Source organism: Ranitomeya imitator, chromosome 2 (genome assembly GCF_032444005.1).
Source record: "Ranitomeya imitator isolate aRanImi1 chromosome 2, aRanImi1.pri, whole genome shotgun sequence".
NCBI lineage: Eukaryota > Metazoa > Chordata > Amphibia > Anura > Dendrobatidae > Ranitomeya > Ranitomeya imitator.
In genome coordinates, this window is record NC_091283.1 from 742,603,941 (window position 1) to 742,629,000 (window position 25,060).

The following is a 25,060-nucleotide window of genomic DNA, read 5'->3' on the forward strand; positions in this document are numbered from 1 at the left end:
TTCAAGCATGTGATACGAATATGAAATATAAAAGTCCAACTTGAAACCAGATAAAAAGGGGAGAAGTTGTCTCATTCTTTGCATTGTGGATCTGTGTGCCTCAATAAGCATGGAGAACAGAAAAAGGAGAAGCGAACAGTCTGAGGACTTGAGAACCAAAATCGTTGAACAATATCAACAATATCAAGGGTACAAGTCCATCTCCAGAGATCTTGATGTTTCTTTGTCCATGGTGCACAACATATTTATTTAAGTTTATAACCTATGGCCCCGTAGCTAATCTCCCTGGATGTGAATGGCAGAGAAAAATTGATTTGAAGGTTGCAACACAGGATAGTCCAGATGGTGGACAAGCAGCCCCAATCAAGTTTCAAAAAAATTCAAGCTGTCCTGCAGGCTCAAGGTGAATCAGAGTCAAAGTGAACTATTTGTCGACATTTGAAAGAAATTAAATGCTATGGTAGTAGACCCAAGAGGATGCCACTGCTGACACAAAGACATAAAAAAGCTAGACTGCAGTTTTCCAAAATGTACATAAGCTAAAATCCTTCTGAGAAAGCATCTTGTGGACAAATGAGACTAAGATAGAGCTTTTTGGTAAAGCACATCATTATAATGTTTACCGAAAACTGAATGAGTCCTGCAAAGAAAAGAACACAGTACCTACAGTCAAATATAGTGGAGGTTCAAAGATGTTTTGAGGTTGATTTGCTTCCTCTGGCACTGGGTGCCTTGACGGTGTGCAAGGCATCATGAAATCTTAAGATTACCAACGGATTTTGGGACGCAATATAATGCCTAGTGTCAGAAAGCTGGGTTTGTATCTTAGGTCACGGGTCTTCTAGTAGGACAATGAACTCAGCCATAGTTCAAGAGACACCCAGATATGGATGGAATCAAAGCACTGGAGAGTTTTGAGGTGACAAGCAATGAGTCTGGATCTAAGTGCCATTGAACACCTGTGGATAGATCTTAAAATTGCTGTTAGGAAAAGGCACCCTTCAAATATGGGAGAACTGGTGCAGTTTGCAAAAGAAGAGCGGTCAAAAATTCCAGTTGAGAGCTTGTTGATAGTTGTAAGAAGTGATTGATTTCAGTTATTTATTCCAAAGAGTGTGTAGCCAAATATTACATTGGGGCTGCCAACAATTTTGTCCTGTCCATTTTGGTTTTTTTTTTGTGAAATTATTTCTAATTTGCCTCTTTTTCCTCAGATTTTTTGTGTCGTTCACATGAAGGAAATAAACATGTATAACAAAGCAACTGTAATTGCAATAATTTTCTAGGAGAATTACTTAATTTTCTGGAACAATGTCAATGGTGCCAAAACTTTCGGCCATGATGGCATATATATTATATATATCTACTATATAATGCTCTAATTCTGTTTGTTAGTCTGTAATGGAAATCCCCCGACAGACGCAGTCCGGCTGCGGGATTTGAACCACGCTTCGCTGATTGGTCGCGCCCGGCCGACCGCAACCAATCAGCCATATTGGCGCGGAATTTAACCCCCACTCATAGTGCGACGTAGTTCACTCACGTTTACTGAACAAGTTCTGTCAGTCACAGTGTGATGTAGTTCAGTCACGTTTACTGAACAAGTTCTGTCAGTCACAGTGCCACGTAGTTCACTCACGTTTACTGAACAAGTTCTGTCAGTCACAGTGCCACGCAGTTCAGTCACGTTTACTGAACAACTTCTGTCAGTCACAGTGCCACGTAGTTCAGTCATGTTTACTGAACAAGTTCTGTCTGTCACAGTGCCATGTAGTTCAGTCACGTTTACAGAACAAGTTCTGTCAGTCACAGTGTGATGTAGTTCAGTCACGTTTACAGAACAAGTTCTGTCAGTCACAGTGCCACGTAGTTCACTCACGTTTACTGAACAAGTTCTGTCAGTCACAGTGCCACGCAGTTCAGTCACGTTTACTGAACAACTTCTGTCAGTCACAGTGCCACGTAGTTCAGTCATGTTTACTGAACAAGTTCTGTCTGTCACAGTGCCATGTAGTTCAGTCATGTTTACAGAACAAGTTCTGTCAGTCACAGTGTGATGTAGTTCAGTCACGTTTACAGAACAAGTTCTGTCAGTCACAGAGCCACGTAGTTCAGTCATGTTTACTGAAAAGTTCTGTCAGTCACAGCACCACATAGTTCAGTCACGTTTACTGAACAAGTTCTGTCAGTCACAGTGCCACGTAGTTCAGTCATGTTTACTGAACAAGTTCTGTCTGTCACAGTGCCACGTAGTTCAGTCACGTTTACAGAACAAGTTCTGTCAGTCACAGTGTGATGTAGTTCAGTCACGTTTACAGAACAAGTTCTGTCAGTCACAGAGCCACGTAGTTCAGTCACATTTAATTAACAAGTTCTGTCAGTCACAGTGCGATATAGTTCACTCATGTTTACTGAATAAGTTCTGTCAGTCACAGTGTGACGTAGTTCACTCACATTTACTGAACAAGTTCTGTCAGTCACAGTGCCACGCAGTTCAGTCACGTTTACTGAACAACTTCTGTCAGTCACAGTGCCATGTAGTTCAGTCACGTTTACAGAACAAGTTCTGTCAGTCACAGTGTGATGTAGTTCAGTCACGTTTACAGAACAAGTTCTGTCAGTCACAGAGCCACATAGTTCAGTCATGTTTACTGAAAAGTTCTGTCAGTCACAGCACCACATAGTTCAGTCACGTTTACTGAACAAGTTCTGTCAGTCACAGTGCCACGTAGTTCAGTCATGTTTACTGAACAAGTTCTGTCTGTCACAGTGCCACGTAGTTCAGTCACGTTTACAGAACAAGTTCTGTCAGTCACAGTGTGATGTAGTTCAGTCACGTTTACAGAACAAGTTCTGTCAGTCACAGAGCCACGTAGTTCAGTCACGTTTAATTAACAAGTTCTGTCAGTCACAGTGCGATATAGTTCACTCATGTTTACTGAATAAGTTCTGTCAGTCACAGTGTGACGTAGTTCACTCACATTTACTGAACAAGTTCTGTCAGTCACAGTGCCACCTAGTTCAGTCACGTTTACTGAACACGTTCTGTCAGTCACTGTTCTGCCCATCTTAATGTGCAGAGAGTTAATTATCATGTTATTCAAGTTGTGGCCACTGGAGGTCATCAGTTGCCTACTTTTCATGTTGTTTACCAACCTTTCCCTCCTAAGAGCAATGTCTTATGGGTTAGTTCCGCCCGCATTCTTCTTGTGAAGACAAGCTTCAGTAGCCATTTTTCCTCAGATCTGCAGAGAGGCACACGTGCTCCTGTCTCGCTTACTTTCTTACCCCTGTCTTTACGGATCTCGGTACGTTTATAAAGGTTTAATGCATCTTATGTTTGTGTTAGTATTTAAGCCTTATGCAGCTCCTATAGTCAGATATAGTTAGGCAGATGTGCTTTGCAGCTTGCAGTTAGGTTAATGTATACTCTGCATGTAGATAGATGCATTCTTGTATAGAATAGGGCAGTGCTGTTAGAATTACTGTGTAATGCACTCTGTATAATTCTTGCTGTAATGTCCCAGTTATTTATGTGATTGCACCCTGTATGTGCTTATACTGAAATGCTGTTATTCTTTACAGTTTTTCACCAGTCATCCACTATGATCAGTCATCCACTATGATCAGTCATCCACTATGATTATTCACTGAACATCCACTTTGTACATCAACATCATTCACTATTCGATCATCTACTATGAATACTGTCCACCATTGTTGTTCAACGTTATAGTTTTGGTTATCATCACCCTAATAAATAAGACTTAAGCATCAACACAGTCTGTTTACTGGGATGTGGATGAAGGTTTAGCCGTATGTTGGAATCCACACAGCATCCTACGTGTAGGAAGACAGAACAGTGAAAAACGAGACAGCCAGTCGCAGGCGGTGATTGTAAAGTAAGAACAGATTAGCTGCCTTCAGTGAAACTGATAGCCGGTCGCAGGCTGTAGTTGTTCAGACTGTACGGACTGCTAACACCCACACTGCTCCGCATTCGGGTATCACAGCAGCCGCCATACAGCCGCGGGACTATACTGCAGCCCGCCAAGAGGAGCTACATCATTCCCGCCACGCGGAAGCTCACCGCACCTAGACTCAGTTTCCCGCCAAAACACTCAGCAGTACGCAGCTAAGCGCACAATGTCTCGAAACAGCACATCCTCACTCAAGACGAGGTCACGAGCAAGCTCTAACAGGTCATCATTAGCAGAGCTGGCTGCTGTCGCTCGTGCTGAAGCTGAAGCAGCCAAAGCGAGGTCCTCCTTTGCCGAGAAATAAATGAATCTAAAGCTGAGACAAGCAGAGCATGAGGCAGAAAAGGTACGTTTGCAGGCAGAACAAACTGCACGCCTGCAAGCAGAAAATGCACGTTTGCAGGCTGAAACCGCACGTTTGCGGGCAGAGCAAGAAGCAGAAGGTGCGCGCCTGCAAGTGTCTCTAGAAAGACTTATGGTAGACAAAGAGGCAGCAGCTGCAATAGCTAAGGCAGAGTACTTGGAAGCCATGAAGGATCCTGATTATGAGAGACGCAGCAACGTTCTTGGAACAGATCTAGAGCAGCAAGATCCAGCTCAGCGCGTCGCAGAGTACGTTCATCGACACTCCAGCATGGACAACACCCTCGACAGACTACAACGATCAGCCTACGCCGATTATCATCGATCCAACCCCGAACTTCACTACTACAAACAAGAAGACCTCCAACACAGAGGAGTCGACCACAGCTACCGTTCCACTGAGAAGAAGGTACAGCTCCCACCTCACCTTAAAGAGACATCTTTTTCACCAGAAAGGTACTATGCAGACTGTCCGAAGCCAAGAGCATCTCACAGGTATGGTGACGCACCACACACTAGACATGGCTATAACATACCGGCTCGTACGAACACTGATCAAGCCACCATAGACTTGGCAAAGTTCTTTGCCCGCCGAGAACTGGTAACAAAAGGACTTGTAAAGTTCACTGACAAAGCCGAAAACTACAGGTCGTGGCGAGCTTCGTTCCAGAACGCCATTCAGGGACTGGACCTTTCTAGTAGTGAGGAGTTAGATCTCCTGGTAAAGTGGCTTGGAACTGAATCGGGCGAGCATGCTAAAAGACTAAGAGACATTAACATAGAATACCCACACATAGGTTTACGTAAAGTGTGGGAAAGACTTGACGAATGCTATGGGTCCGTAGAAGTAATAGAGAATGCTTTATTCAAAAGAATTGATGATTTCCCTAAGATAGGGCCCAAGGGTTATCAAAGACTTAGAGAATTGAATAATTTATTGATAGAGTTACAGGTCGCCCAGAAGGAAGGTCACTTGGCTGGATTGGCATTCTTAGACACTGCTAGGGGTGTCAATCCAATAGTACAAAAACTTCCTTACAATCTTCAAGAAAGGTGGATTATACATGGTTCACGGTATAAACAAATTCATAACGTACCATTCCCTCCTTTTACTGTATTTGTTGAGTTTGTCACCCAGCAAGCCAAGATCAGAAATGACCCTAGTTTTGATTTCACTGTCATGTTCCACTACCCCTTGTGTCAAACCCAGTAAGACACCCGTGGCAGTCCATAAAACTGATATTGATTCCACAGGTCCTCCACACAAGACAACTAAGCCCCCTACGGAAGAGAGCAAACCTCAGGATGTCAGTAAGCAGTGCCCTCTACACAGGAAACCACATCCTCTACTAAAGTGTAGAGCCTTCAGGGAGAAGACTTTAGAGGATCGCAAAGGTTTCCTCAAGGAAAACAACATCTGCTTCAAATGCTGTGCTACGACCTCTCACTTCGCCAGGAACTGTGGAGCTAGCGTGAAATGTGCAGAATGCAGCAGCACGGATCACAATACAGCCTTGCATCCTGGACCACCTCCAGGAGTGTTGTCACAAGCAGAGGAGCACGATGAGAAACAGAAGAACACCGACGAAGACACCCCTGCGGTCACCTCTCAATGTACGGAGATCTGTAAGGGACTCAAGGGAGGAAGATCCTGCTCAAAAATCTGCCTTGTCCGAGTCTATCCAACAGGCCACAGAGACAAAGCGCTCAAGATATATGCAATCCTAGATGACCAAAGTAATAGGTCTTTAGCCAGGTCCATCTTCTTTGACAACTTCAGCATTGTAGGCCCCAGTTCTCCCTACTCCCTTAGGACATGTTCAGGTACCGTCGAGACGGCGGGGAGGAAAGCAACCGGATACAAAGTGGAGTCCATGGATGGCCAGACCTGTCTGTCACTACCGACCATCCTGGAGTGCAACCAGATTCCTGACAACAGGTCTAAGATACCTTCACCAGAGGTGGCAACGTATCACCCCCACCTGAAGCGTATAGCCCACCTGATACCTAAGTTGGAACCAGAAGCGCCAATAGCTTTACTTCTGGGAAGAGATATACTACGAGTCCACAAGACTAGAGAATATATCAACGGCTCACTGAATGCTCCATACGCGCAGAGGCAAGACCTTGGATGGGTCATTGTAGGAGATGTCTGTCTAGGAGGAGCACACAAGCCGGTCTCAGTCAACAGTATGCTTACCAGCACACTAGAAAATGGACGTCCATCTCTCTTCCAGCCGTGTCACAATAGTCTGCTGGCAAAGGAACTACCGAGCAGCACTCCCCTACCTTGCCCTTTCTCAGTTCCTATCAACGAAGACCACGCCTGTGAAGGTGAACAAGACCACATAGGATGTACAGTCTTCCACAGGACGAAGGAAGACAACAAGGTAGCGATGTCTATAGAAGACAAGATATTCCTGGACATCATGGACGAACAAATAGTCAAGGATACGGCGAATAGTTGGGTCGCACCTCTACCATTTCGACCTCAGAGGAGACGCCTACCCAACAACAAGGAATTGGTCTACAGCAGATTCATCTCCCTAAGACACAAGCTTCAGAAGTCACCTGAGACGAAGGAACATTTCTTTACCTTCATGGGAAAGATATTCCAGAACAACCATGCAGAGATTGCACCTGCACTTCGACACAGAGAGGAGTGTTGGTACCTGCCCATCTTCGGAGTGTACCATCCTAAGAAGCCAGGTCAGATTAGAGTGGTATTCGACTCAAGTGCCAAATGCGAAGACGTGTCATTGAATGATGTCTTACTGTCGGGCCCAGACCTCAACAACAGACTTCTGGAAGTATTACTCTGTTTCCGTAGAGATTCAGTGGCATTTATGGCTGACATACCACAGATGTTCCACTGTTTTCTCGTCAAAGAGGAACACAGAAACTACCTGAGGTTCTTCTGGTACCGTGACAACGACCCGGATGGAGACATCGCAGAGTACCGGATGCGGGTACACATCTTTGGGAACAGTCCTTCCCCAGCGGTCGCAATCTACGGCCTCCGACATTCTGCCAAAAAGGGTGAAGAAGAGTATGGCTCGGACGTCAGGTCCTTTGTGGAAAAGGATTTTTACGTGGATGACTGTTTGAAGTCCACACCGACAAGTGAGGCCGCAATCAGTCTTCTAAAGAGGACTCGTGACATGCTCGCTCAGTCTAACCTAAGGTTACACAAGATTTCTTCCAACAGCCGAGAGTTGATGGAAACCTTTCCCTCTGAAGTCTATTCCAGCGATCTAAAGGATTTAGACCTCAGCATCGACCCCCTTCCCATGCAACGGAGCCTTGGATTGCTGTGGGACCTGAAGACAGATACCTTCACCTTTCAGATCAGCAAGGATGAGAAACCCTTCACGCGCAGAGGAGTTCTTTCCTTCGTGAATAGTTTATACGACCCCTTGGGGTTCGTAGCTCCAGTAACCATCCAAGGAAAGCTGATGCTCAGAGATTTCACCCAAGACACTACTGATTGGGATGATCCACTTCCAGCGGGAAAGGCTGACCTGTGGGCAGAGTGGAGGAAGTCTCTTGAAGCCCTGACCAACCTTCGTGTGAAACGACCGTATGCTCCTGTGCCATCCACAGAGGTCAAAATGCAAACACTTTGTATTTTCTATGATGCATCAGTCAAAGCGATTGCAGCAGTAGCGTACCTCAAATCCACAGACGTAAGCGGACAATGCCATATCGGGTTCGTTATGAGACGGACGAAATTGGCGCCACTTCGGGAACACACGATACCCAGACTGGAACTTTGTGCTGCTGTCCTTGCAGTTGAGTTGGCTGAACTGATCTCGGATGCGATGAGTCTTAAGATCAAAGATGCAGAGTTCTACACCGATAGCAAGGTGGTACTGAGGTACATCTGTAACGAGACACGACGCTTCTACGTCTACGTCAGCAACCGGGTACTTCGGGTAAGAAGATCCACCGACCCTAATTAGTGGCAATACATACCTACTCACCACAATCCTGCGGACCACGCGACTAGATCCGTCGCTCCCAGTTATCTGAAGGACACTTCATGGTTCACAGGTCCTACCTCTTTGTACCGTTCGATGTCCCACATCAGCAGGCCTGAAACTTTCGAACTAGTGGGTCCAGACACAGACGAAGAGATCCGACCTCAAGTGTCTGCTCTACATACAGAGATTTCAAGTTGCCACCTCGAATCTCACCGGTTCAGCAGGTTCTCCACCTGGAAGTCACTCGTTCGAGCTATAGCTTGTCTATTTCATGTAACCCAGTCCTACAAGACAGCACTTTCTAGTGATTCTGGAGATCCATCCATCCTTACTCCTGCAATGTTACTCACACAGAAAACCTGTGTCCCGAAAGCTCCACTCGGAGAATTCAATGACAAAGACCTCTACAGACGACAATGGAGGCAAGTACAAAGCGTGTCCAACGTCTTCTGGAATAGATGGAGGAAAAAGTATCTCTCCACTCTGCAAACCAGGACAAAGTGGCAGAAAGACCGCCCAAACATTCAATCTGGCGATGTTGTACTCATCAAAGACAGTCAGTCACATCGGAACGAGTGGCCACTCGGCCTAGTCATTAAGACCCTGCCCAGTAAAGATGGGAAAGTGCGGAAAGTAGAGGTCAGAGTGTGCAAGCTTGGAGAAAACAAACTGTTCCTCAGACCCGTTAACGAGCTTGTATTATTATTTTCCCCAAAAGAACCTAATTGTGGCATCTGTTGACGCCAAGCGGGGAGTGTTCTGCCCATCTTAATGTGCAGAGAGTTAATTATCATGTTATTCAAGTTGTGGCCACTGGAGGTCATCAGTTGCCTACTTTTCATGTTGTTTACCAACCTTTCCCTCCTAAGAGCAATGTCTTATGGGTTAGTTCCGCCCACATTCTTCTTGTGAAGACAAGCTTCAGTAGCCATTTTTCCTCAGATCTGCAGAGAGGCACACGTGCTCCTGTCTCGCTTACTTTCTTACCCCTGTCCTAACGGATCTCGGTACGTTTATAAAGGTTTAATGCATCTTATGTTTGTGTTAGTATTTAAGCCTTATGCAGCTCCTATAGTCAGATATAGTTAGGCAGATGTGCTTTGCAGCTTGCAGTTAGGTTAATGTGTACTCTGCATGTAGATAGATGCATTCTTGTATAGAATAGGGCAGTGCTGTTAGAATTACGGTGTAATGCACTCTGTATAATTCTTTCTGTAATGTCCCAGTTATTTATGTGATTGCACCCTGTATGTGCTTATACTGAAATGCTGTTATTCTTTACAGTTTTTCACCAGTCATCCACTATGATCAGTCATCCACTATGATCAGTCATCCACTATGATTATTCACTGAACATCCACTTTGTACATCAACATCATTCACTATTCGATCATCTACTATGAATACTGTCCACCATTGTTGTTCAACGTTATAGTTTTGGTTATCATCACCCTAATAAATAAGACTTAAGCATCAACACAGTCTGTTTACTGGGATGTGGATGAAAGTTTAGCCGTATGTTGGAATCCACACAGCATCCTACGTGGAGGAAGACAGAACAGTCACAGTGCGACATAGTTCACTCACGTTTACTGAACACGTTCAGTCAGTCACAGTGCGACATAGTTCAGTCACGTTCACTGAACACGTTCTGTCAGTCACAGCGCGCTGAACAGATACTTCATCACTGTACACAATCATGATTTACGCTTCCTGTCTTCCAATGGGTCGTAAACAAAAATACACCAAGGAGGATGACAGAAAAGCAGCAGCAAGGCAACGACAACGTTGAGAGCAAGAGACACTTCAACAAACTGCCGCCAGACAAGCCCAGGATGCGGAATCTCACAGACAACGTCGCCAACAGGAGACACCACAACAAATTGCCATATGACAATGATAATGTATATATTTTACCTGGAAAATCCTGTGTATTTATTTGATTATTCTTAAATCTTCGTAAATAAACTACATACATATTCTAGAATACCCGATGCGTTAGAATCGGACCACCATCTAGTATATATATATATATTTACCGTATATACTCGAGTATAAGCCGAGATTTTCAGCCCTCGGCGGGTGAGGGGAAGAGGGCGCTGAGGCATACTCACCTAGTCCCGGCGATCCTGGCGCTCCCCCTGCCGTCCCACGGTCTTCGGTGCTGCAGCTCTTCAGCGGTCACGTGGGACTGCTCATTAGAGAAATGAATAGGCGGCTCCATCTCCCATAGGGGTGGAGCCGCCTATTAATTTCTCTAATCAGCGGTAACGGTGACCGCTGATAGAGGAAGAAGCTGCGGCACCGAAGACAGCTGTACGGGGGAAGGAGCCGGACGCCGGGACCAGGTGAGTATCGCATAGTCACCTGTCCACGTTCCAGCCGCCGGGCGCCGCTCCATCTTCCCGGCGTCTCTGCGCTCTGACTGTTCAGGTCAGAGGGCGCGATGATGCATATAGTGTGCGCGGCGCCCTCTGCCTGATCAGTCAGAGCGGAGAGACGCCGGGACCGGACGCTGGGAGCTGCAAGCAAGAGAGCTGAGTATGTGTTTTTTTTTTTTTTACTGCAGCAGCAGCAGCGACAATGGCACAGCTTTCTATGGGGAAATATGAACGGTGCAGAGCACTATATGGGGCACAGCTATAGGGCAATAATGAACGGTGCAGAGCACTATATGGGGCACAGCTATAGGGCAATAATGAACGGTGCAGAGCACTATATGGGGCACAGCTATAGGGCGATAATGAACGGTGCAGAGCACTATATGGGGCACAGCTATAGGGTGATAATGAACGGTGCAGAGCACTATATGGGGCACAGCTATAGGGCAATAATGAACGGTGCAGAGCACTATATGGGGCACAGTTATAGGGCAATAATGAACGGTGCAGAGCACTATATGGGGCACAGCTATAGGGCAATAATGAACGGTGCAGAGCACTATATGGGGCACAGCTATAGGGCAATAATGAACGGTGCAGAGCGCTATATGGGTCACAGTTATAGGGCAATAATGAACGGTGCAGAGCACTATATGGGGCACAGCTATAGGGCAATAATGAACGGTGCAGATCACTATATGGGGCACAGCTATAGGGCAATAATGAACGGTACAGAGCACTATATGGGGCACAGCTATAGGGCAATAATGAACGGTGCAGAGCACTATATGGGGCACAGCTATAGGGCAATAATGAACGGTGCAGAGCACTTTATGGGGCACAGCTATAGGGCAATAATGAACGGTGCAGAGCACTATATGGGGCACAGCTATAGGAAAATATGAACGGTGCAGAGCACTATATGGGGCACAGTTATAGGGCAATAATGAACGGTGCAGAGCACTATATGGGGCACAGCTATAGGGCAATAATGAACGGTGCAGAGCACTATATGGGGCACAGCTATAGGGCAATAATGAACGGTACAGAGCACTATATGGGGCACAGCTATAGGGCAATAATGAACGGTACAGAGCACTATATGAGGCACAGCTATAGGGCAATAATGAACGGTGCAGAGCACTATATGGGGCACAGCTATAGGGCAATAATGAACGGTGCAGAGCACTATATGGGGCACAGTTATAGGGCAATAATGAACGGTGCAGAGCACTATATGGGGCACAGTTATAGGGCAATAATGAACGGTGCAGAGCACTATATGGGGCACAGCTATAGGGAAATATGAACGGTGCAGAGCACTATATGGGGCACAGCTATAGGGCAATAATGAACGGTACAGAGCACTATATGGGGCACAGCTATAGGGCAATAATGAACGGTACAGAGCACTATATGGGGCACAGCTATAGGGCAATAATGAACGGCGCAGAGCACTATATGGCACAGCTATGGGGAAATAATGAACGGCGCAGAGCACTATATGGCACAGCTATGGGGAAATAATGATCTATTTTTATTATTGAAATTCACCAGTAAATGCTGCATTTCCACCCTAGGCTTATACTAGAGTCATTAAGTTTTCCCAGTTTTTTGTGGCAAAATTAGGGGGGTCGGCTTATACTCGGGTCGGCTTATACTCGAGTATATACGGTAATTTATATATATATTTATTTATATTTAATAACGGAGCTAAAGTGAATAGGTGTAGACGACGGCCGTTTCGTGCTGTGTAAGCACTTCTATGGGTCAGTTGACTGACCCGTAAAACGGCCGTCGTCTACACCTGCTGACTTTAGCTCCGTTACTCACTCTCCTGGCCATGGATTTTTAATGAAGATCAAATAAAGCAAATAAAGCAAGGAATTTTTAACAGATCGGTGAGTGCCTTCCTTTTACTTCTCATTTACACAAGTGGACTACAATGTCATTTTCCCACGAACACCCGAGATCATGAAGCACAGTATGTAACCGCATGGTTAAAAGACACACCTGATAATTAATAGCTTAGCAGCCTAACGGTGTTGGCAGTGCCATCTTCTGTCTCCTTTTCTATATTGAGATATATATATATATATATATATATATATACATATATATACATAGTGACAGTGTCACTGGAGCTGTATGTGAGGGAAGATAAGTGTCGTGAAGGTTGTTATCCTGCTTGATGTGAAACCTATAAGTTTCTATCCAGCATGTGCTGAGGGGTTAATCAGCAATTACAAAGGTTTGGGTTTTTTGTGAGTAGATGTAAGAGATGGGCAGAACGCCTACTCACCATATCTCCACCGCAAGGGTGTGGTTGGGGAAGTTTAAATGTCAAGCTGCTTTTTTGTTTTTTTCTTTGCTTTGTGTTAGGAGGAAGGAAGTCTCCAGGCCCAAGCTCTGGTGGGAGCTGAAGTGTGTTGTGTCCCAGAAGGAGCCATGTTCTGGAGGACTTTTGTATGAACTTTTTATTTTCATTTGTGATAGGAACGCTGTTTTGTGTTGCTATTTTGCTTTGTAGTTTATGAAGTAATAAACCATTCAGAGACTTTAATGCAAGTGTTCCTGTGTCTACCTTGGGGAGCAGCTGAGTGAGCCGACCTACCACAATTTATACATACTGTATATATTTCTCTTGAACAACTGTAGTCCTTCCTTTTGTTGTAAGTTTCTATTGTTTCAAGTCTCTTGTGTTATGTTGATTTCTTTTTGATTGCACTTTTAGTCTCATGAGGGTCAAAGTTACAGATAGAAACGTCACATTTGTTAAATTGCATTTCCTAATAAATCATGTTTTCCACTTGAATCATGCGACTGCCAGATAGGTTACCACTCCACTAGCAATGTAGAAACACTATCTGAACCCCGCATTCACAAAGTCATGTATATCCTTATTCATTGCTGCACTCATCTAGTTGGCACGTGACCGCATGCATGCAAATCACATATTTGCGGTCATACTCTCGGCTCCGGCACTTGAGAATCCCCACAGCATATGGTGCACATGCTGGTAGGATTCACAAGTCTGCAGTCACGTAGAGTGACTGGCCAGTCAACCCCCTTTATGAAAAGAGTCTCCTCTGTCTTTGCTGCTTCATCTTCTTGACTACTAGAACACGACAGGTAGCAGGTCCTTCTGTTTGTCTATGTAGTCAAAGCCATTTTCATCTCACTTTTTTGCACCACCTCAGTTTTACTCCTTACGGCAGTACTACACCAATATTCCCATCACCGAACCATCAGGCACTGCACAGGACTATGCTGATGCCCACCTACTTCCAATTAGAAGCCAGAAAACTATGTTTCTGGCAGCAAGGCAGTTACTAGATAGCTGGTGAGTCCTGACTTCTCTGTCAGGTTTAGCCATCTTATATCTGAAATGTATGAGCACCTCAATTATCATCTGCACTTCCATAATGCACTACTCCTTGGTATAAAGAAACCATTATAACTCTGAATTTAGTGCAGAATAAATGGTCATATAATTATGAAGCTGTACAAGAAAATTAAAGGATTTTCAAATATATTCAACATTTTATATAAATGTAAACTTTTGAATTCTATAAATGTTGTGTGAAGATGGTTTCTCATTGACTTTAGTGCATTTGTGCTTTGAAAATAATACAGTTAATAATTTCAAACCCTGTTATCATTGACATTCCATATACGGTACATTTGCTGAACCTTCAACTTTACCAGTGATTTTTCCAAAATTGCAGTTTGCAGCATTTTTTTTAATGTACTGTATTCTTTATGTCCAAACGGAAATGATCAAATATGGGACTATGTTACCACCTTGGGATAATAACAAGCCTCTCTGTTTATAATAACTAAAACATATCTTTTCATCAACTTACCAATGAGTTGTCAGAGAACACGTCAGGATTGTTCTCATAGATGAATTTTTCCACTCTCTTTTGACGCAGTTTAAACATCTTGGAGCCTTTATTGCTTAATAAAGATAGCTCCTCCAGCATGATATCCCTGGGAACGCTGATCTTCTTCCCTAAATTTAGCCTGGAGACATCCTGCTCTCCTTCTCCTGATGCTAAAATGATAATAGTAATATGTTAAGCAGTTTTGACATCTTAGATGTTAAAGCATTTATAAAGATTTTACCCAATGAATGCACTTAGCAGCACCCATGTAGGGTTGAGTTGTGCCGTGGACGGTAACTTCTATTAATGCCATTGTCTTCGGATGTACCATAAATGCTTGAATTATAGGTCATACAGTGATGTAAGTAATATCATCCACTCAAAAACCTAGGGAATTCAGCATAGCAGCCTTTCCAAAAAAATATGTTAAGAGTCGCAGAGGATGCAAGCTCCATGTGTCCTCCAGAGACTATTAGGATCAATGCATGTTCAAGAGTGACAGGTGAAGAGTTGAGTGCAACTGCTCTGATCATGGTCCTGCCCTAAATTAACTATTAATAGTGCATTTATTTAGTTTAGATAACAAAATACTGTAGGCACCCCTCAGCAATTCTACTAGCAAAGATATTTACATGGACAGACAAACAGATACTTGCTTTGTAGATTATCATCCATGTCTTGGATACAATTATAGTGGTATCATGCAGAACCCTATATTTCTCCCCAAATGCATTACATGTGGATGTCCAAAATTAGGCATCACTCACTATTAGAAGTTCTCAACCAAAGTCCATCATGGATGAAAGCTGAACATGTGTTACAGTTATGCTTTATCCTTGAAAGTAATGTCTGCAGAATTCCGCATGAGAAGCAGCTATCTACCAGACAGCAAGCTATACATACACAGAGAGTTGGTACAAATCAATTTTTTTGTCTCATTACATCGGCCAAGGCAGTGGTCTGCTGCCACTGGAAGGGAGAGGGGGTACTGCCTTTTACCTGACCTGTGCCACTTATTTTCAGCCGGCCTAGCTAATCACAGGAAGAGCTGCGAACGTCGTCAGGTAAGAGCCAGTACCCCCTCCCGATTTCAGCTGCCACAGACCACTGCCATGGTTGATGTGATGGGATATAATATAAATAAATACAGTATATAGCAATTCCTTTATATAATTAGATTCTGCGAAAAAAAACTAAAAATTTTTTTCTTTATATAGATAATGTACTGTCAACAGGGTGATGGTATTTAAAGCTGAGCTTCACAACTTAGGGTGCATGCCCATGATCTGGAATAGCAGCGTTTTGGATACAGATAACCTGCGCTGCATCCAAAAAGCTGTGTTCTAGGTTACAAGCACAGTGGATAGGATTTATAGAAATCCCATGTCCACTGTGCTTTTATTTGACGCTGCGGAAAGTCAGCAACAGTGGGGGTTTACGAGCCACATCATGTTAATTTCTGCAGCGGAGACTCTAATCTCCGGTGCGTAGTCTCACCCATAGCCATTCATTAGATGCGGTAAATCTTTGCGGTTCAATGAACACATGTGGATTTACCTGCATGATTAGAACACAGCGTTTTGGAAGCAGGGAAAATACGTTGTGCCCAAAATGCTGCTATATCCTGATCATGCGCACTTAGCCTTAAGAGTTTCTAGGGAAACACACTATTATAACAAACACACTATACTTCAATATTTGAGGCATGTATAGCTATGACTGTAAATTCAGTAGTCATTTAAAAAAATTGTGATATTGCATTGCTTTATCAGTGGTTTCCAAAAGACTGAATATAATAATAATTTTATTTATATAGTGCCAACATATTCCGCAGCGCTTTACATTATAGAGGGGACTTGTACAGACAATAGACATTACAGCATAACAATAAGCACAGTTCAAAACAGATATCAAGAGGAGTAAGGGCCCTGCTCGCAAGCTTACAAACTATGAGGAAAAAGGGAGACACGAGAGGTGGATGGTAACAATTGCTTTCGTTGTTCGGACCAGCCATAGTGTAAGGCTCAGGTGTTCATGTAAAGCTGCATAAACCAGTTAACAGCCTAAATATGTAACAGTTCAGACACAGAGGGCTAATTAAATGCATAAAGCATATGAGAACATGATGTGAAGAACCTGATTTTGGTTTAAGTTTTTTGAATGGACCACACAGGGATAGTTAGGTTAATGCGTTGAGGTGGTAGGCCAGTCTGAACAAATGCGTTTTTAGGGCATACTTAATACTGTGGGGATCGGGGATTAAATCATATTAACCTGGGTAGTGCATTCCAAAGAACTGGCGCAGCACGTGAAAAGTCTTGGAGACAGGAGTGGGAGGTTCTGATTATTGAGGATGTTAACCTCAGGTCATTAGCAGAATGAAGAGCACGGGTAGGGTGGTAGGCTGAGACCAGGGAGATGTAGGGTGGTGCTGAGCCATGGAGTGCTTTGTGGATGAGGGTAATAAGTGTGTACTGGATTCTGGAGTGGATGAACAACCAGTGTAATGACTAGCACAAGGTAGAGGCATCGGTATAATGATTGGTGAGGAATATGATCCTGGCTGCAGCATTCAGGACAGATTGGAACCGGGAGAGTTTGGTAAGAGGGAGGCCGATTAGTTGAGAGTTACAATAGTCCAGATGAGAATGAATAAGAGAAACAGTAAGAGTTTTTGCAGAGTCGAAAGTAAGAAAAGGGCGAATTCTAGAAATATTTTTGAGATGCAGATAAGAATAGCGAGCCAGTGATCAGATGTGGGGGTGAATGAAAGCTCGGAATCATGTATGATCCCAAGGCAGTGGGCATGTTGCTTGGGGGTAATGGTGGAACCACACACGGAGATGGCAATGTCAGGCAAAGGTAGGTTAGTAGAGGGAGAAAACACGAGGAGCTCAGTTTTTGACAGGTTCAGTTTCAGATAGAGGGAGGACATGATGTTAGAGACAGCGGTGAGACAATCACTGTTGTTTTCTAAAAAGGCAGGTGTGATATCAGGAGAAGAAGTGTATAAATGGGTGTTATCAGCATAGAGATGTGTTATGAATAGGTAATTCAGAACCACAATGGACCTTGAAGTTTAGAGCACAACAAGTGACCTGACAAAAACCACAAAACATAGGACGAGCTCTGAGACGTGGGAACTCTTCTGACCGCAATCCCTAAACCTATCAAACAACACTAGAGGTAGCCGTGGATTGCGCCTAACGCTCCCTATGCAACTCGGCACAGCCTGAGAAACTAGCTAGACCTGAAGATAGAAAAATAAGCCTACCTTGCCTCAGAGAAATTCCCCAAAGGAAAAGGCAGCCCCCCACATATAATGACTGTGAGTAAGATGAAAACACAAACACAGAGATGAAATAGATTTAGCAAAGTGAGGCCCGACTTACTGAATAGACCAAGGATAGGAAAGATAGCTTTGCGGTCAACACAAAAACCTACAAACAACCACGCAGAGGGGCAAAAAGACCCTCCGCACCGACTAACGGTACGGAGGTGCTCCCTCTGCGTCTCAGAGCTTCCAGCAAGCAAGCAAAACCAAAAACGCAAGCTGGACAGAAAATACAGCAACAAAAGGTAACACAAGCAGAACTTAGCTTATGCTGAGCAGACAGGCCACAGGAACGATCCAGGAGGAAGCAAGATCAATACTAGAACATTGACTGGAGGCCAGGATCAAAGCACTAGGTGGAGTTAAATAGAGCAGCACCTAACGACTTAACCTCATCACTTGAGGAAGGAAACTCAGAAGCCGCAGTACCACTCGTGACCACAGGAGGGAGCTTGATCACAGAACTCACAACAGAGATGGTACTGGAAACCAAATCTACTGATTGTTTATCCAATAGGGGCAGTATACAAAGAGAAGAGGAGGGGGCCTAGGACTGATCCTGGAGGAACCCCAACAGTAAGGGGAAGGTGAGAGGAGGAGGAACCAGCAAAAGATACAGTGAAAGAGCTGTCAGAAAGATAGGAGGAGAATCAGGAGAGAGTGGGTGTCCTTGAGGCCGCTTGAGTGTGGCATAGTGAGGAGGAGCTGATGATCCACAGTGTTGAATGCTGCGGAGAGATCCAAGAGAAGTTGCATGGAGTAGAGACCATTAGATTTAGCTGTTAGTAGATCATTAGAGACTTTAGTGAAGGCAGATTCGGTAGAGTGTAAAGAGCGGAAACTAGATTGAAGAGGGTCGAGAAGAGAGTTATCTGAGAGATAGCGGATAAGACGTAAGTGGACCAGGCGTTTGAGGAGTTTGGAGAAGAAGGGAAGATTAGAGACAGGTCTATAATTAGCGGCACAGTTTTGGTCGAGGGATGGTTTTTTAAGTAATAGATGTATGATGGCATGCTTAAATAAGAAGGGAAAGATACCAGAAGAGAGAGAGAGGTTGAATATTTTTGTTAGGTGAGAGGTGACAGCAAGGGAAAGGGACTGGAGGAGATGTGACGGAATGCGGTCATTGGTGCAAGTGGTCTGGCGAGAAGATGCAAGGAGCCTGATTACTTCTTCTTCTGTGACTGGTTCAAAGTCAGAGAGTGAGCTAAATGCAGTGGGGCAGGAAGGACAGTGCATGGTATGAGGGGATTGGGAGATAATTTCCTGTCGGATGTGGTCAATTTTTTTTTTAAGTAGTTGGCCAGATCGTCAGCGCGGAGATCCATGGTTGGGGCCTGCACTCTTGGGTTGAGTAGGGAATGAAAAGTGTCAAAGAGACGTTTAGGGTTTTTGGACAGTGAGGTGATGAGGGTGTTGAAATAGGTTTATTTGAATATAAACCCATTGCTTTATACCGACCAGTGAGAAAATTATAATACACAAATGAATCAATTAAATTCCTGATATATCTTAAAGCACTTTACATAATGCATTAAAGGCTTCTAAACACACTGATTTGATCGGGCCCAGCTGACCATTTAATGAGTATTAGGGCCTCTCAGCACTCTCCAACAGATGTCAGGATAGTGGATCTGGAAGTCTCACTTTAAATCAGGGCCGGGACAAAGTATTTTAGTGTCCTAGGCAGATGAAGACAATGGGCCCACCCCACCCCACCCCAGAGCAAAGGAATGGTTCAGAGACTAAAATAACAGGACCAGTAATGCACATCACCCCTTACCGTCCGATGGATTAGGGAGCAAACTCTGATGACCACTTCCACTAGAATTGTTGCCTTTTTCACACAAAAAATGTTATCAAAAGTAAAACAAAAGTGGTATACTTTAGGGATGTGACTTAACAGGGGGTGCAATTTCAAAATTAGATAAAGAATCAAAAAAATTTTCTGACTATTTACACAAAGCTGGAAAAAATAGTGGTATTCATCCCTGACATCTTATACTTTAAATGTAGAAGCCAAGGATAGTTATGGAGATTAATAAAGTATAACTATATAATAGGGGCTGTTTGGTGTCAATTAAAGTGTCCAGCATTTGACAAATACCCTAATGAAAATAAACAGACCATTATTAAAAATAAAGGGATACGTCTGATGGTTTTTATATTCATCAGGTGACAAATACAGCTTGCACAAAGCAGATAATGGTTCTGGTGATGCATTCCAGTTCTGGTGACATATTCATGCAGTGATGGTTGTTCTGATGCTATATTCATGTACTGATGATGATTCTGATGATATGTTCATTCATTGAACCATCATCAGAATATGAATATGAAGCCAAAATCATCAGTACATAATTAGAGCACCGGAGCCATCAATTTTAAATGGATATGGCACCAGAAACATCACCAGTAAATAAGTATATCACCAGAACCACCACCAGTACAGGAATGTAACCAGGCCCACCATCAATACATGAATGCATCACCAGAACCTTCCATTAGTACATGAATACATGACCAGAACCAAGTGTACTTGAATACAAGAACCAAGCTTAGTACAATGATCAATTGTAATATCACGTCAGCCCCATATACCCATTGTATTGCATGAACTTACAACCCCTCAACTCCCAGCATGTTCTTAATAATGGTAAAGCGATACTGGGAGTTGTTATTAACAGCCATCATCAGACTACAGACCATACAGGAATCATTGTACTGATGAAAATTAGTCAGTTTCACAAATAAACATTTATATCCAGGTACCTTATAGATTACATCTTCTCTGGAGTTGTCACTTTGTTTTCATCTTGTCTAGATGTCATAATGACTTTTTACATCCACAGCTGTTCTCTGCTGACCTCCCTCTTCTTCGGTCTTTTGCAGCTCATCCTAACACAGTGCCCTTAAAAAAAGTATGCAATTGACATGCCGTCTGCATAACAATATATGTCCATACTGTACCTTAAATAAGTCTCCTATGGTATATGACCTCCACACTGTCAACCATTATCAACTATAACCACCACACCGTCGGCCTTATGAACCACGGACTATACCATGGCTGTCCTTTTTGCAATTTTCCATTACACTTTATATATCTCCACACTATCCCCCCAACATACTAACCCATCTCCATATTATGCCTTCATTTCACACTGTCTCCTCTCCATATCCATTATTTGCCCTTTTTTCACATTATGCCCTCATACTGCCCACCGCCCTGCCTTCTTCACACTATAACCCCTCCTCAAACTGTCCCCCTTACACAGTATGATGGTCACCATAGACATACCTACTGTATGATGTCCAAACCACCCCCAGTATATAGCATTGTCACCACCACAGCCCCCCATATATAGCATGATGTCCAACCACAGACCCCCATAAATAGAATGATGTCCAAAACAGCCCGCATGTATACTATGAAGATACCCACAACACCCCATATTTATTATGGCCCACAAACAACACCCCAAACAGTCTGATATTCACTACATCCCCGTATCCAGTATGGTCACCACAGCCCCCAGTATAATGACCTCCACAGCCCCATATACAGTATGGTCACCACAGCTCCTCATATACTTTGTTTTATCCCTTCATAGCTACTCATTTCATGGTCCAAACACACATCCCCCGATTTCATGTCCCTCCATACCGCTTCTCATTTCATGCCCCACCACAGCCCTTGATTTTATTCCCCTCATCAGCACAGCACCTCCACTCATTTTATCCCCCATCTGTACAACTCCTCCCCTCATTTTATATTGTCATGCACACTAATATAAGATTTCAAATAAATAAATAAATTAAAAAATAGTCACATCACCTAATCCCGGATCTTTGTCCACCATCACCTCTGAGCAGCAGTGGGCTCTGAATGGGGTGATGACATCACTGCACCACTCCATCCAATGTCCCCTGCATGCACCTTCTCCAACAAGGAGAGGGCCGGAAGTGGCCTGCGTCTTGCTAGAGATCAACGGTGGAGCAGGGGCGATAACTAACCTTCTGTCCCGGGATGAGCACAATGCAAGTGCATTCGCGTCTGAGACATGAATGTAATTGAGAGCAGGAAGGGAGCAATGGCCTGGGTGCAGGACAGAGAGAGGGGTGAGCTGTGTCAGTGACTAACATCACACACCTCCATGTCTGTGCATCGACTGTCACTATGATGAATGTGTGCGGCCGCAAGAAGATGTCGGGCGACTGCAGGCATTAATATTTTGTTCAAAGTGTGCCCCTCGGTTAGGCAGCAGGTGTCCTGGGCAGGTGCCTACCCTGCCTACTCCTTGTCCCAGCTCTGCTTTAAACATGTTATACTTTTACTCTCAAGGAAGAAAAGTCTATAGCAGCAGCTTTCTCCCATTTCCCCATTATAAACAAATGAACGCTCTACAAAGCTGAAACCAGCAGGGAAAGAATCTTGCATAAAAAGATAAGTTCTTTGTATTTTATAGTTATCTGCAGCTGCAGAATTTGCGCAGAATGACAGGAGAATGACTGTACACTGTGTGCAGAATTATTAGGCAAGTTGTATTTTGAACACATGATACTTTTTATGCATGTTGTCCTACTCCAAGCTGTTCAGGCTTGAGAGCCAACTACCAATTAAGTAAATCAGGTGATGTGCATCTCTGTAATGAGGAGGGGTGTTATCTAATGACATCAAAACCCTATATAAGGTGTGCTTCATTATTAGGCAACTTCCTTTCTTTTGGCAAAATGGGTCAGAAGAGAGATTTGACGGGCTCTGAAAAGTCCAAAATTGTGAGATGTCTTGCAGAGGGATGCAGCAGTCTTGAAATTGCCAAACTTTTGAAGCGTGATGATCACCGAACAATCAAGCGTTTCATGGCAAACAGCCAACAGGGTCGCAAGAAGCGTGCTGGGCAAAAAAGGTGCAAAATAACTGCCCATGAATTGAGGAAAATCAAGCGTGAAGCTGCCAAGATGCCATTTGCCACCAGTTTTGACATATTTTAGAGCTGCAACGTTAATGGAGTAACAAAAAGCACAAGGTGTGCAATACTCAGTGACATGGCCAAGGTAAGGAAGACTGGAAAACAACCACCTCTGAACAAGAAACATAAGATAAAACATCAAGACTGGGCCAAGAAATATCTTAAGACTGACTTTTCAAAGGTTTTATGGACTGATGAAATGAGAATGACTCTTGATGGGCCAGATGGATGGGCCAGAGGCTGGATCAGTAAAGGGCAGAGAGCTCCACTCCGACTCAGATGCCAGCAAGGTGGAGGTGGGGTACTGGTATGGGCTGGTATCATCAAAGATGAACTTGTGGGACCTTTTTGGGATGAGGATGGAGTGAAGCTCAACTCCCAGACCTACTGCCAGTTTCTGGAAGAAAACTTCTTCAAGCAGTGGTACAGGAAGAAGTCGGTATCATTCAAGAAAAACATGATTTTCATGCTCCTTCACATGCTTCCAACTACTCCACAGCGTGGCTGGCCAGTAAAGGTCTCAAAGAAGAAAAATAATGACATAGCCCCCTTGTTCACCTGATCTGAACCCCATAGAGAACCTGTGGTCCCTCATAAAATGTGAGCTCTACAGGGAGGTAAAACAATACACCTCTCGGAACAGTGTCTGGGAGGCTGTGGAGGCTGCTGCACGCAATGTTGATCGAAAACAGATCAAGCAACTGACAATCTATGGATGGAAGGCTGTTGAGTGTCATCATAAAGAAAGGTGGCTATATTGGTCACTAATTTTGGGGGGTTTTGTTTTTGCATGTCAGACATGTTTATTTCTAAATTTTGTGCAGTAATATTGGTTTACCTGGTGAAAATAAACAAGTGAGATGGGAATATATTTGGTTTTTATTAAGTTGCCTAATAATTCTGCACAGTAGTACTTACTTGCACAAACAGATATCCTCCTAAGATAGCCAAATCTAAAAAAAAAAACACTCCAACTTCCAAAAATATTAAGCTTTGATATTTATGAGTCTTTTGGGTTGATTGAGAACACACTTATTTATCAATAATAAAAATAATCCTCTAAAATACAGCTTGCCTAATAATTGTGCAGACAGTGTATAAGTGTAACAAGGTGGAACGGGGTGGTAGTCATGACAAAGTCTCTCAAAGCAACAGTTCAGAAGCACCCGGCCCCTTGCACATAAAATGACAGTTCTAATCCCAGCCCTGGGTCACAGTGGGTTACCTCAGTCCTGCAGCTATTCTCCACAATAGGACGATGTCCTCCGGATGAACCACGCTTCACATTGTATAGGGCCCAACAGTGGCAACTTGTATTTTAGTAATAAAGGTGTAGAAATGAACAAGAGATGAATGATTCCTATTCTGTCCCTAGACACAGAAATGGCTGCAGCAGCAAAGTCCATATCCTGGAATCAGGACGCTTACAGTCCCTTTGGTGGGGCACCTATGTAGTATTGTGCACGTTTCACTGCCCATGGGTCCGGGGCAGCAGTTTCTGTCCCCCTCCTGTGGTATGGTGTGGCACCCCAGGAGTTCGGTTGCGACAGTGGCATTGCCTCCATCACAGGGGATGATGTCATGCCTGGAAGCAAGGAGGGGTCCCCTTACTAGGTAACACCAGCATACAACACATTCCTGACTCCAGACCAGAAGGGTTAGCTCTAGCACCCGGTTTCAGGGGAGCTTCTCTATAAGTTCTGGCCTGGAGAGGCAGATAGTTAGTCAGTAGTCTGAGAGGAGAGGAGGGAAGTCGAGGAGAACCTTGGGAGTGGAGCTGTAACCAAGCTCACCCCAGAACAGAGCGCTGACAAAACAGGATGCCAGAGTCCTTGGCTGTTTGGGTGCTGTACACCCTGACAGCTGAATCTGGAGGGCAGCGAACTGCAAGTTCCCTGGCCACACTGTACACAAGAGGGCACCACAGCAGATCAAGAGCCCGGGGCTGCCAGTGAAAAGACAGTGCTCGTGATAGGCTCATGCTGTCTGCCATACAGGTTAGAAGCAACACGCAGGAGAGGAACTTGAGCAGACCTTAAAGCAGCAAGGACCTAAGAGAACAGTGCAGAAGGAAGGCCTCCGAACCCACTTGGTTAGGTGGATCCTAAGTTACTTCCAGGCTGCCTGGACCCCATCATCACCTATTACCCATGCCCCGG

At 44.1% G+C, this 25,060-nt stretch overlaps 1 protein-coding gene across 1 annotated transcript in view; it reads right to left on the reverse strand.

The window, feature by feature from the left end:
- The window catches only part of MYOZ1 (myozenin 1), a 66,219-nt gene that overhangs the window by 13,323 nt on the left and 27,836 nt on the right, over positions 1 to 25,060 (reverse strand). Inside the window, exon 3 of the mRNA XM_069753241.1 lies at positions 14,574 to 14,764. Coding sequence (XP_069609342.1) covers positions 14,574 to 14,764 — 191 coding nt within the window. The remainder of the gene's footprint in view (positions 1 to 14,573; positions 14,765 to 25,060) is intronic.